A 12802-nucleotide genomic window follows, 5' to 3' on the forward strand; every position below is an offset into this window, starting at 1 on the left:
AGAAAGGCGTCGGTGGGGGTAGTACCAGTTTCCCCATAAAGCCCTGTGGTAACCGTCCTCTGGAGCTTAGCCGTGACAGTGGGGAGTACAGAGATTGAAAGTTGAACTAGATTCCCTGATACCAGTGGGAATAATGAGAGTCAGGGTGAAAGTGGCAAAGGCCAATGATAGCCCTTAACCATGAAAAGACACTTTTTGGTTTTTTTTTTTGGTAGTGCTTGTAATTTATTGAAAAGAATGCAAATGCTTTTTCCAGGTAGCATTGAGGAGCTGGGCTGAGTACCTGCTTTTGTTTGTATTGTTCAGTTTTTAGTATTTTTGTCCAAATGCACACCTCTATGGGACTGCTGCAATTTTGAAACAAAGATGACAGGTGTGCAAAACTGCTGCATAGGAGAAATGTCAACAATTGGGCTGCCAGGCACAATGGGCCCCTGCAGCAATCTGGTGGGGCAGGAGGAAGACTCGGAGTTAGTAGGGAACAATTAATCAAGTTGAAAGATTAGCCCCTGGGGAGGGGGGTGGAGTTGTTGGTGAACAGTCCAAATCAGTGTCCCAGGAGGTGTAGCCCACAAAGGCATCTTCTAGGTTGCTCCAGATCTCCAAAGGCCGGGTCTGTCACTGGAATCTGGAAGCGGGTGCTTGGGTGGTAGCGCAGGTCACTGGGCAGAGGTGCAGGCCTGACAGTCGACAGGGCAGAGTATAGGCTGACCGGTTTGTAAGACGGGCTTGCCCTAGAGCTGGCGCTCAGAACACAGTTCTAATGAGCGGTGAGGGTCCTGGGGCTGGCCCGAGTGGGCGGCAGAGCGCACTTCAGAGACGCCCCAGCCTCAGCAGCAGGTGATTGGAGAGCACTATGCCTGGAACAAAGACAAGCACTACGGCCGGGAAGACAACCAGAGGCGAGGGAAAGGCCAGGGGATCGCAGCGTTAGGGGAGCGCGCGGGCTCCGGGCGGGGCGAGGCGGGGAGGCAGTGGGGGGTGGCGGCGGGCAGCGCCCTTCCCCCTCCTAGGCCCGAGGGTCTCCGGGCCTAGTAATCATCTTCCTCATCTTCGTCTTCGTCGTCTTCGTCGTCATCCCAGCCAAAACACTGTTTCATCTCCTCGAGGAAGGCCCGGTAGTCGCCCAGGATGGGGCTATCCATCTCAATGTAGGGCACCACCCACTCCTCGGCTTCCCCGGTGAGCAGGCTGATCAGGAATGCCACCTTCATGGCGTCGTTGCAGAATCGGTTCTCGTTGACGAGCATGTAAGACGCCGTCTGCACGATAAACTCGGGGAGCCGGGAGCTCTCGCCGTCAAACGTTTCGGGGAAGGGCACAGGGCAGCTCGGCGGACGTACCTGGCGCAGCAGGGTGGCCCTCTCGCACACCAGCAGCCGAAGCTGTTCCATGAGCTGGCTGTTCTCGATGCTAAGGGCGCGGTGCCGCATCAGGAGCGCGTGCAGCAGCAGGACCAGCTCGTCCACCATGGCGAACAGCTTGGAAAGGCAGGGCAGGGCGCAGCTCGCTTCGGCTGAGATAAGGTGCGCTCGGAGGCCTCGCAGGAAGTGCGTGTCGGCGGAGACGCGCGGAGGCTAGGGGCGTGGGGCGGTGCGCGCAGGGGTCCCGGCGGCGGCGCAAGCTCCGCCCACACAGCCGAGCTGACGGCCCCGCGCCGGCGCCGCCCGGCTGGAGGGGGCGGGGCCGGGGAAGGCAAGGGGCGGGGCCGGGGAAGGCAAGGGGCGGGGCCGGAGTGGCGCGGGCAGAAGCTCAGGGTCCGCGCTTGCAGGTTCCTGGGCAGCTGGATAAAGGCGGAGACCCAGCCTTGGATATGGGTCCGGCCGTAGTCTGGACCGTGCAGGCGCTAAAGACCCGTCTCTCAGAGACGTTCAACCTGCTCAGGTTTAAAGGACTCACCACCCTTCAGCCAAGCCGACTCATACATCTCGGTGTTCCTTGGAGGGCCAGTGGCCTCTGGGTTCCCTCTGAGTGGTTTTAACACATTTCTTGGCTTATGAAATCTCCCTCGCCCAAAGAACCGTTAGCAGTGCTGGCTGCACGCCAGCGTCACACCCTGTAAGAGTTATGAAAGACCCTCAGGGGTCCTGTCTTTCATGACAAAATGATATTTAAAAGGGACTTTTCTTTTGTTGGAAAATAGTATTGTGTACCTCTACCCCTTTGTTTAAAATTATTTTTGTAAATAGCAAAGTGTAAAAAGTTCTGCAAAACTTAGCATCCAATCACTATTTGCAGGAATCCTGCCTATCTTTGACTCTACTTCTGTCCTAATATTAGTGTTCCTTGACTGCTGGGTATTTATTCCCTGCTTAACAATAAACATTTGTGTTTTAAAAATGGCTTTGCTTTTCTACTTCAAATGCGATTATTCAAATAGTTGACAAATGAGTTGGGGAGGCAGCCTCCGGGCCACCACTTTCTGTTGGATCTCTTTTTAAAATATATTCCCGGTCGAATCACTTCTTGTTACTTCTACCAATACCACCCTGGCGCCAGCCCTCCTTTCTCACACAGGCTGTTGCAACTAACCACTTAACTTCCATTCTTCTCTTCTTAGAGTGTATGTATTCCCCAGAGTAGGGGACAGGACTCCTTTAGAACAAAAGGTAGATCACTTCACCTCCCTGCTCTAAACCCTCCAATAGTTTTCCCCTCTCAGTCAAAAGAAAAACCAAAGTCTTGGTAATGGCCTCGCAGGCCCTGCCTCATCTGTGCCTCCTCTCAGTTCCTGCTGAGCTCTAACCACATCGTTCTCCCTGCTGATTCTCACACACAAGTAGCTCTGGCCCCAGGATCTTTGTACTTTCTATCTTTTCTGCCTTGGAAGGCTCTCTCCTCATTTAACTGCCTGACTCTTTCTGCCTCGGGTTTCAGAGACGACTTTCCTAACCACTTCATCTATCAGAGCACCTCACTCTCTGCCAGTACTCTCTAACCCATTACCTCGCTTCATTTCTCTACACAGCGTTTATCACACCAGCAGCCATCATATCATACTGCACTTTGTGCTATTTGTCAGCCTCCCCTTTAATATGGAGGTCTGTGTGGACAGAGGCTTTGCTTTGTTGGTTGCTCTATCCATAATGAAAGAAAAGTGCCTGGCCCACAGCAAAACTCCATAACTATTTGGTGGATGAAAGAATCTCAGGGTTCAGATGTTAAGATAAAATTTACAAGTGGTGGCAGCACAGAGTGTTCAGAAATGCTCAAGTGTCTGGTATGTTCTATCTCTGATCATGAATAGTTTCCATTGTGAAATTATGACTGACGTAATAAAAGTGGCAAAATAAAATTTTTAAACCCTACTCTGTCCTTTTACAATAGAATTCGATGGACATCCATGGAAGTGAGAAGCTGAGAAAGAGGAGAGAAATGAGGCCAAGGTTCAAGGGAGAGGAGGAGGATCCCACTGTGGTGAGGGTGGGCAGGAAAAGTACAGGCAGGTAGGAATATGAACCCTTGAACTCTCCTGGGATGCGAGCTCCCCCACTGGATCAGAAGGCCCTTGAAACCAAGCAGGGACCCTCTCTCATTCATCCTTTCATCTTCTGCATCTGAAAGCATTAACTAGTTGCTCCATAAGTGTTCAGTGGCTGGAATGAAGGGACAGGAAGTGGTGGAGGTAGGTTTCTGGGCCTCCGGCTCATTCACAGCTCAGGGTGGAAGGTGGACCTGCCTGGGGCCGCAGTGAGTATCCATCTCTGCTTTCCAGCTCTAGACCCTAATCCTGGAGGAGGGGCCTAGGGTTTTAGTCCCAGAAGCACACATCTTGCGGCAGGCACTGGATCTGGCAATTGGCGTGGGTTGTCTTGTTGACCTTTGCACAAGGACCATACATGGGGATGGGCCCTCTGGGAGCCTGAGACCCAGGAGTTAAAGATTTGCCTAAGCCCAGGAGAGCAGTATGTTGGTGGTAAGATAGATACCACTGTCTCAGCTTCTCTGATTATTGTGCCCATGTGCTTCCACTGAAAATTACTTCTGCACTGGACTTCTGTGGATTAGGAAGGTCTGTTGAGGACCCAGAGCTGATTAGACCCTAGCTGTCCTACTCCCATTCCTACAAACCCATAACAGAGGAAGTCAGGGAGGAAACCATAGGAATCAATCACTAGTATTACCTCTGAGTGGGCTCTGGGTACCTAGAGAACAAGAAATGCCCAGGCCAGAACCGACCACAGAGCTGAGCAGGGATTTTGTGAGGTGCTTCCCAACTTGGAGGGAAAGAAAAAGAGACAGGCAGTTCATCAGTGACTCATGAGGGAAGCAGTTGCGAAGAGGCTAGTAGTACCACTAGAAAAATTATATAGAGTTGTAATGCTCATGTTAACCAGCTTCCTGGTGCCTGTGAGGCTGTCCGACCAAGGTCAAGGCCTACTAGCCCCTCCTTGCCCATTCATCCTGCTTACGACTGCATGGTGCCTTCCTTCTTCCCCTTTCTCCTCTAAAGTGACCCTCAAATGTTCCTTTATGGCTATGTGAAGATGCTGGCGGCAGTAAGTACGCCATATGACTTATCTCAGACTCAGAAACTTTATCAGAACAGCTCTGGCCCAGAACATTCCAAGGGGGGTTCAAACTCCATGCTTTGGCATGAGCACGGGCCCAAGGCCAAGGGAGTGAGTGATCCAAGGTGCTGATCATTTCTACCTCCTTCCAAGCTCCAAACACTGCCCTGGTATATATATATCTAGCAGTCAGACTGTAAGATTCCCTTGAAATAAACACAAAAACATCCCTAGATTTTTCATCTTCCAGAGGAATGTGTACAGATTGAGAAAGTCAAGCTGACACTTGAATATGCAGACAGGAGCAGAAAACAGCTTTGAAGGGAATATTTGCCAGAGGGTAAAATGGATGCCACTAAGATGTGGGCCTCTGCCCATACACACCTCCCCCTCATTCTTCTTAACCAGGTTCACCTGGGGCTGTGTTTTTACGGTAACCACACCTGCAGGGCTGTGGAGACCTTCAGCCTAAAGAGAGCATAGGAGGGTACAGCTTTCTTCCTCCTGTCTTCATCCTCTCCAGCTCACCAAAGTGCACTGAAACATTTTTTCAGTGTTTATTCAAGTACTGAAGAAACATATTCTTATGTCAAAAGAAATTAACTAATACTGGCATGCTGAAATAAAAAGGAAATATTCCCAATATCTTTCCTTCTTCCTGCAAAATCTCACTTAACAGGATTATTGAAAATCTAAACTTTGGTTTGCCTCCTTCCATTGTGTGTGTGTGTGTGTGTGTGTGTGTGTGTGGTAGATATGTGTGTATATATAGAATATATATGTATACACACATGCACACACACATACATGGTGTTTACAGGATACTAATACATATAGTTCTGCTAACAAATATATGTCAAACTCCCTCACATGTCAGGAGGCACAGAGATATGATGCACAGAGCCGTCTTCTTCATAATTGCATAGTACTCCTGAATTTCTTAGGTACATTCCTGCCTCAGAACCAAAGAGATCCAATATAGCTCAGTTTCTCAGATGATGCGGGAGAAGGATGGCAACAAATACACTCACAGTCACAAAGATATAGAACTGGAAAATCAGATTTCTATAAATGACTTGCGATTTCTATGAGTTAATGTCTTATTATTACATAATAGGTATTCTTCATGTATATTTTTGGATGGCTGTAATATAGCATTTATTGCCCACAGTATATTGCACTAGATTTTTCTTCTCATGGTTTTTCATTCCTAGTTATTTTAATATAACTAGTATGTTGAACATGCAAGAGTTTATATAGTTGGTTTGTTTCTGCCATTTTCATACATTTTAGGAAGTATCTGGTGTCATCATAAATTTTTTGTTGTAAGTGTTAAGAGTGTGGCTTGGCATAATTTGTGTTTATTTATTTTAAGTATAATTTAGACCTCTCTTTCAAATTGGCTAGTTACTTTGATTTAGACTAAATTTTTCATGAGGAAAAATGGATGTGGTCAGTTGAAAATGACCATAAATTCTTTGCCACTTAACCTATCAAAAGTGAAATCACTCTTTGCGACCCCATGGACTATATAGTCCATGGAATTCTCCAGGCCAGAATACTGGAGTGTGTAGCCTTTCCCTTCTCCAGGGGATCTTCCCAACCCAGGGATCAAACCCAGGTCTCCCACACTTCAGGTGGATTCATGACCAGCTGAGCCACAAGTCACAAACCACAGTTCTTTACCTTTGGCCCATCAAAAGGTAGAAACAATTTCGTCTGCTCCTTTAATCTGGGCTGGCATTGTGACTTTATTTGACAAATAAATTGTGGTAGAAGCAATTTGTAACTTATGAGGCAAAGTCTTAAAGACCTGAAATGTCTGCCGGTCACTTGGAATGCTCCCTACTGGGTGGGAGCCAGCCACCATATAAGAAGTCTAACTATGCAGAGACCGTCATGCTACAGGGAAGCTCACTGTAGCCCCATGGAGAAAAGGAGGTCATGAGGAAGAGCCATAAGGCAGCAGACAAACTTGAGAATGAAGCTCCCCCTTGGACACTCCAGCCCAACAGAGCCATCGCCTGAATGCAGCTGAGTGGACGACACCAGCTGACTGCAAAGAGAGCCTCATGAATTCCAAAACTACATAAACTCCAAGTTGACAGAATCATGAGCAAATAAAACGGCAGTTGCTTTAAAGCATGAAGTTTTGGCATGGTTTGTTTCATGGCAGCAGAGAACTGAAACGTGGAAAAACTCAGGATAGGCTGCAGATATAAATAAAAGTATGAACTCCATGTCAAAGAACTGATATTGTGCTAGGAATCCATGCATGCATGCTAAGTCTCCTTAGTCGTGTCTGACTCTGTGCGATCTTATGGATTGTAGCCCACCAGGTTCCTCTGTCCATTGGGATTCTCTAGGCAGGAATACTGGAGTGGGTTGCCATTTCCTCCTCTAAGGGATCTTCCCCACCCAGGAATCAAATCTGCATCTCTAAAGTCTCCTGCACTGGCAGACAGGTTCTTTACCACTAGTGCCACCTGGGAAGTCCTAGGAATCTACAATCCTGTCCTATTTTCTTAATTCTGTATTTGTCTACTTGGTATTCATTAATTACAGGGCCAAACTAACAGTCAAAGTTGTTTATGTCTCCCCTGCAGTCCAGATCTCAGATTCTGAAACCGTCTCCTGTATCTAAGTCACACACACCAAGTCAGTATTTCCTCTGACCTAAATCAACTCAGGGCTAGGTACCAAACATTAGGGACAGTCCCTATTCCTCAATGCTCACTAGAATTATTTAAACTAGCTAATCCTAAACTGTTTACCTAGCCTTGACTAGCCTTTCCCATGGAAACTCCAGTAAAGTCTCTCTGGCCTAAGTCTTCACCCTCACTCCTTTCTTCGTTTTGACTAAAACCTGGTGTTTCCCAGGTGTCCCTGCTTGGCATGGCATGCCCCCTCTTGTCATTGGCATTGACCTCTCCATATCCTTTTTCAGTCCATAAATTAAAATTAAAATTCTGTTGGTACAATTGAGACAAGTCCAAAGTAACCACCTCCTGTGGGGAACTGCTCAGGAGTGTGTATGTGTATGTTCACATCTGTCTCCTTGTGTGTCTATATCCATGTGGATATACACATACTACTGCCCTCTAACACCGAGTACCATCTACCACGACATGTACCATCATGGTGCTACTTGTAGTTAGAACTGGCAGTGTCACAGTATGACAAAGATAAAATCAAAACTGACCATGTTTGCCAATGAATATGTGTGCCTACATAAAAACAGTGAAGCACATTTCAGAGAAGCATTAGGTAAAGAATAGAATTCTTGAAATTTGGGTTCAAATTCTCATACTCTAACTTACTGTGACTTGAGCAAGTCTCTTAATTTTTCTGAGTCTCAGACTCCTTTGCAATAAATATTCCTAACGGTGGTTTAGTTGTTAAGTCGTGTCCTACTCTTTCGACCCCATGGACTGTAGCCTTCCAGGCTCCTCTGTCCATGGGATTCTCCAGCCAAGGATACTGGAGTGGGTTACCATTTCCTTCTCCAGGGGATCTTCCTGACCCAGGAATTGAACCCAAGTCTTCTGCATGGCAGGCAGATTCTTTAGCAACTGAACTACCAGGGAAGCCCAATATTCCTAATAACAGGATCCAAATCATAAGGTTGCAGTGAAGATCAAATGATCAAATACAAAGGTGTTTGTCAAAAATATGCGCACAGATTGCATATTATTTTTCACCAGATAATTGTGATTTATTAGTCTTACAGTGAATCTACTACTTGTATTTTAAGTTTAATGTGTAGTTAATTCACTTCTCTTATCATGGTATCCATAAATCTAGCTATGATGTTTAACTTTTAAAAATGTTTACTATTGAATAAGAAGTAGTTGGAAGCATAAAATAAGGTTTTATTTTGGTTTCTGTCAGTTAAAAACACGTTTCTCTCATAGATACGAGATGTAAGGTTTCTGGTTTTGTTTTTAGGGAAAACCAGTGTCCATTATGACCTTCTGAAGGCCAACCTGTAACATTTTCTATTTCCTCCTTCCATCTTGGGAGAATCTGTGCCACATCTGTGATGCGGACACATGATGCTCTCCCTGAGTAAAGAGGCAATTAATTGTACTTCCAGAAACTTTCTTTCATCACTGTGCCACCATGGTGGTCACCTGGGAGAGGCCAGCAGACTTGGGACATCTGAGAGACTGGAAGCGAGGTTTTTCTCAGTCCTTGCAGCATCTCTGGTCACCCTTCTGCTGAGTCCCATGATCCTGTCCTCTCAGGCTCCCTAGGGTTACCTACTAGCCCTTCAAGTCCCTTGTCTCCTCCTTATTCACTCAAGGTCTATTTCTCTCAACACAGAAAAATGAGTTCATTAAAAATGAGTTAAAAATTCCTCCCTGGGGAAGAGGAAGCATGTGACGTTAAAAAGTATCCCCAGTAACTTTCTCAAACCCCATACTGGTTCCTGCAAGTATACCAGTTGCTATGCAAATTGGCAATGGAAGTCACAGTGTTGGAGGGGACGGTGCCAATTTCTCACTTTATGAGCTCCAAAATTGTTAAATGAGAGAAGAACCTGCAGAGTGCTCCACTAATGAAAGTACTTCAGATTTCAAATGAGGACATGAAGGGCCATGGAAGAAGAGTAACATGCCCAGGGCAAACATAGGACATTATCTTTAAAGGCAGCGTGGAACTGTGCAAAGAAGACTGGATTAGGGGTGCAAATGCCTGGTACAGCTTTGACATCTGTCATGTTCTCTTTCAGACAAGCCCTTGAGCACCTCTCAGATCCAATTTCCCTATTTATAAAAATGAATAAAAAATGCCTCTTCACAGAGCCAGTGTGAGTCTCAAATGAGAAAATGGATATGAAAGTAAGTTTTAAAGTGTAAAGTGGTTTTCACGCATTAATTCTGAATATGTATTCTTTTAAAACTTGTTTGAAAATAATTTCAAACATACAAGAAACCTATATGATTTTGAAAAATCCCTACATGTCCTTCCCCCTGGTGAACCAACTGCCAACATTTTACCATATTTGGCTTAACTTTTTCTCATAGTCAGTGTTTGTATGCTAATCAGTACATTTCTGTATTATATTTTTTTCCTAAACCACTTGAGAGCTGCAAGCATAAAGGCTCATTTCTACATATTATTTCACTGTGTATTTGCTATAAACAAGTACACTGTCCTGTAAAACCTCAGCCTAACTATCAAAATTAAGGATGCTCATTCTCAGTTGTTTCAGGCCTATCCAACTCTTTGCGATCCTATAGACTATAGCCCACCAGACTCTTCTGTCCATGGAATCCTCCAGGCAAGAATATTAGAGTGGGTTGCCACTCCCTTTTCCAGGGGATCGTCCCAACCCAAGTATCCAAACCTGGGTCTCCTGCCTGTGCCTCCTACATTGGTAGATGGGTTCTTTACCACTGAGCCACCAAATTAAGGATATTGTAATGCTATTATTTAATCTTCTTATCTTATTAAGATTTTCTTCAATTGTCCCCCCAATGAAATGTTTAGGTCCAGAATCCAGTCCTGGATCATGTGTTACATTTAGCTGTCATGTCACTTCAAGTCTTTCCTTGATGTGACTTTAGCTTTGGAGATTGCAGGCTTTCTAGTAACAAACTGTTCCTCCATTCCTGATAGTTCTCTGTTATTAGATTCATACTATGCCTTTGGGGAGTTTTTCTCAGTGCATCATATCAGAAAGCACACAATATCCTTTTATTCCATCACATGTGATGGTAACTTTTAGCAATTGGTTAAGATGGTTTCTGTCAAGTTTCCCACTCCAAAGTTAAGACAATTATCTTGTACATGTTAAGAAATATTTAATATTAGCTTGCATTCTACTTAAAAAGAGATTTTTCCATCCTATTATTTATGTTTATTTTTATCAGTAAGGCCCCTTAGATACCTGTTTTATTCAAAGGTTGTAACCCATTACTGTCTATACTCATGTCAAAGCTTGAATTTCCAAAATTTCCCAAGTGGGAACCGTTTTAAGCTGCCTCCTGTGTCCTTTGGATGTACTTAACTTACTCTTTGAGAACTTTCTTTCTTTCATGGATAATAAGCTATTCCAGGGTCATCTTGTACTTTTCTGGCCCCAACTCTGGAAATACCCATTTCTCTGAGGGAAATTCATTACCTGCAGTAGAGAATGGTTTTCAGAAATAAAGATGTCATGGTTAGGAATGCAAATTGTTATTGGTATTACAGATTTTTCACTTCTGGAACAACTATATAGCCATATGTGAAAACAATGGACCTCATACCCTACTTCATTCTGTATATAAACATTAACTTGAGACAGATCATAGATCAAAGGTAAAAGTTAAAACTATGAAGCCTCTATCCAGAAAAGAAAAACACTATAAATTGGACTTCATAAAAAAGAAAAATGTATTGTTTATCAAAAGATGCTCTAGCAATTATGAAGAGACAAGTCACTGAATATATATACACAAATATATACATCAAGAACTAATATACAAAATAGGTAAATAGATTTTAGAATACTTATATAAAACATATGTATCAAGAATATATAAATCACTCCTAAAAATGAGCAATAAAGAAAAAGCTCTTAGAAGACAGTCTTTTCAGTTTTTTACAAAGCCGAACTTACCATACAATCCAGCAGTTGCATTGCTTTGTATTTACTGAAATAAGTTGAAAATTTACATCCAAACAAAAGTCTGCACGTGAATGTTTATAGCAGCTTTATTCACAATCACCAAAACTTGGAAGCAAACAACATGTCTTTCAACAGGTCAGTGGATAAATAAACTGTGCCATATCCAGACAATAGAATAACTCAGCAATTTTTTAAAAAATGAGCTACCAGGCCAAAAAAGACATTGTAGACTTTAAATGCATATTGCTAAGTGAAAGAATTGATGCTTTTGAACTGTGGTGTTGGAGAAGACTCTTGAGAGTCCCTTGGACTGCAAGGAAATCCAACCAGTCCATCCTAAAGGAGATCAGTCCTGAGTGTTCATTGGAAGGACTGATGTTGAAGCTGAAACTCCAATACTTTGGCCACCTCATGTGAAGAGCTGACTCATCGGAAAAGACCCTGATGCTGGGAAAGATTGAAGGCAGAAGGAGAAGGGGACAACAGAGGATGAGATGGTTGGATGGCATCACTGACCCAATGGACATGAGTTTGGGTAAACTCCAGAAGTTGGTGATGGACAGGGAGGCCTGGCATGCTGTGGTTCATGGGGTCACAAAGAGTTGGACACACTTGAGCGACTGAACTGAACTGAACTGAACTGAAGTGAAAGAAGCAATCTGAAAAGACTACATACTATATAATTCAAACTATATGACATTCTGGCAAAAGCAAGACTATGGAGACAGTAAGTTTAGTCGTTGCCAGTGGCAGGTTGAGGGGTAGGAATGAATAGGAAGAGAAGAGAAGCTTTGTTGGGAATGAAACTATCCTGTATAATAATATAATGCCATTATATATTTCTCAATACCCACGGAATGTACAATTGAAAGAGTGAACTCTAATGTTAACTACAGACTTTAATTAATAATAATGTATCACTATTGGCTCTTCAACTGTGACAAATATACCGCATTACTGAAAGATGTGAATAGTAGGAAGAATTTGTGAGGGAGAAGGAGGCAGAATTTGGGCACTCTGTACTTTCTGTTCAATTTTTCTGTATACCTAAAACTGCTCTAAAATTAAAACTTGTGCATTAAAAACAAAAGGCAAATGACTCAATTTTTTAATGGGCAAAAGTCTTGAATAAACTAATCTGCAAAAGAAGACATAGGAATGACCAATAGGTATATGAAAAGGTGACAAACAGCACTAGTATAAAGGAAATACAGTAAAAAACTACTTTGTTCTCATTTAGAATGGCCAAATTTCTTAAAGAACTGACATGATGTTGAGAATGTGAAATGGCTGGAACACTCATACACTGCTGTTAGGAAGTAAAATGGTGCAGCCACTCTATAGAGTTGACAGGCAATTTCTTATATGGTTAAACATTTATCAGCAGTATGACCCAGTGATACTGCTCCTAGAATAAAAACATATGTTCATGAAAGTTTTCTACTAGAATGTTCATAAAGCATTGGAAACAACCCAAATGTCTATCAGCAAAAGAATGAATAAAACAAATTGTGGCACATCCCTATAATCAGCACCACTCAGCATTCACTAATACACACAACTCAAAGATGAATCCCCAAAGCATCATTCTGAGTGAAAGAAGCCAGCCATACCTGTATGGCTCAATTTGTATGGAATCCCAAAACAATCACAATTACATTTTGGCAGTAGA

At 43.6% G+C, this 12802-nt stretch overlaps 1 protein-coding gene across 1 annotated transcript; it reads right to left on the reverse strand.

Moving 5' to 3' along the window:
- Window positions 1–214: 214 nt before the first annotated feature.
- On the reverse strand, window positions 215–1624 carry LDOC1 (LDOC1 regulator of NFKB signaling). The gene has a single exon (XM_065915451.1). The coding sequence runs from the start codon at window positions 1470–1472 to the stop codon at window positions 1032–1034; it is 441 nt and encodes a 146-aa protein (XP_065771523.1). The 5' UTR covers window positions 1473–1624; the 3' UTR covers window positions 215–1031.
- Between the last annotated feature and the right edge of the window lie 11178 nt (window positions 1625–12802).

This window comes from Muntiacus reevesi, chromosome X (genome assembly GCF_963930625.1).
Source record: "Muntiacus reevesi chromosome X, mMunRee1.1, whole genome shotgun sequence".
NCBI lineage: Eukaryota > Metazoa > Chordata > Mammalia > Artiodactyla > Cervidae > Muntiacus > Muntiacus reevesi.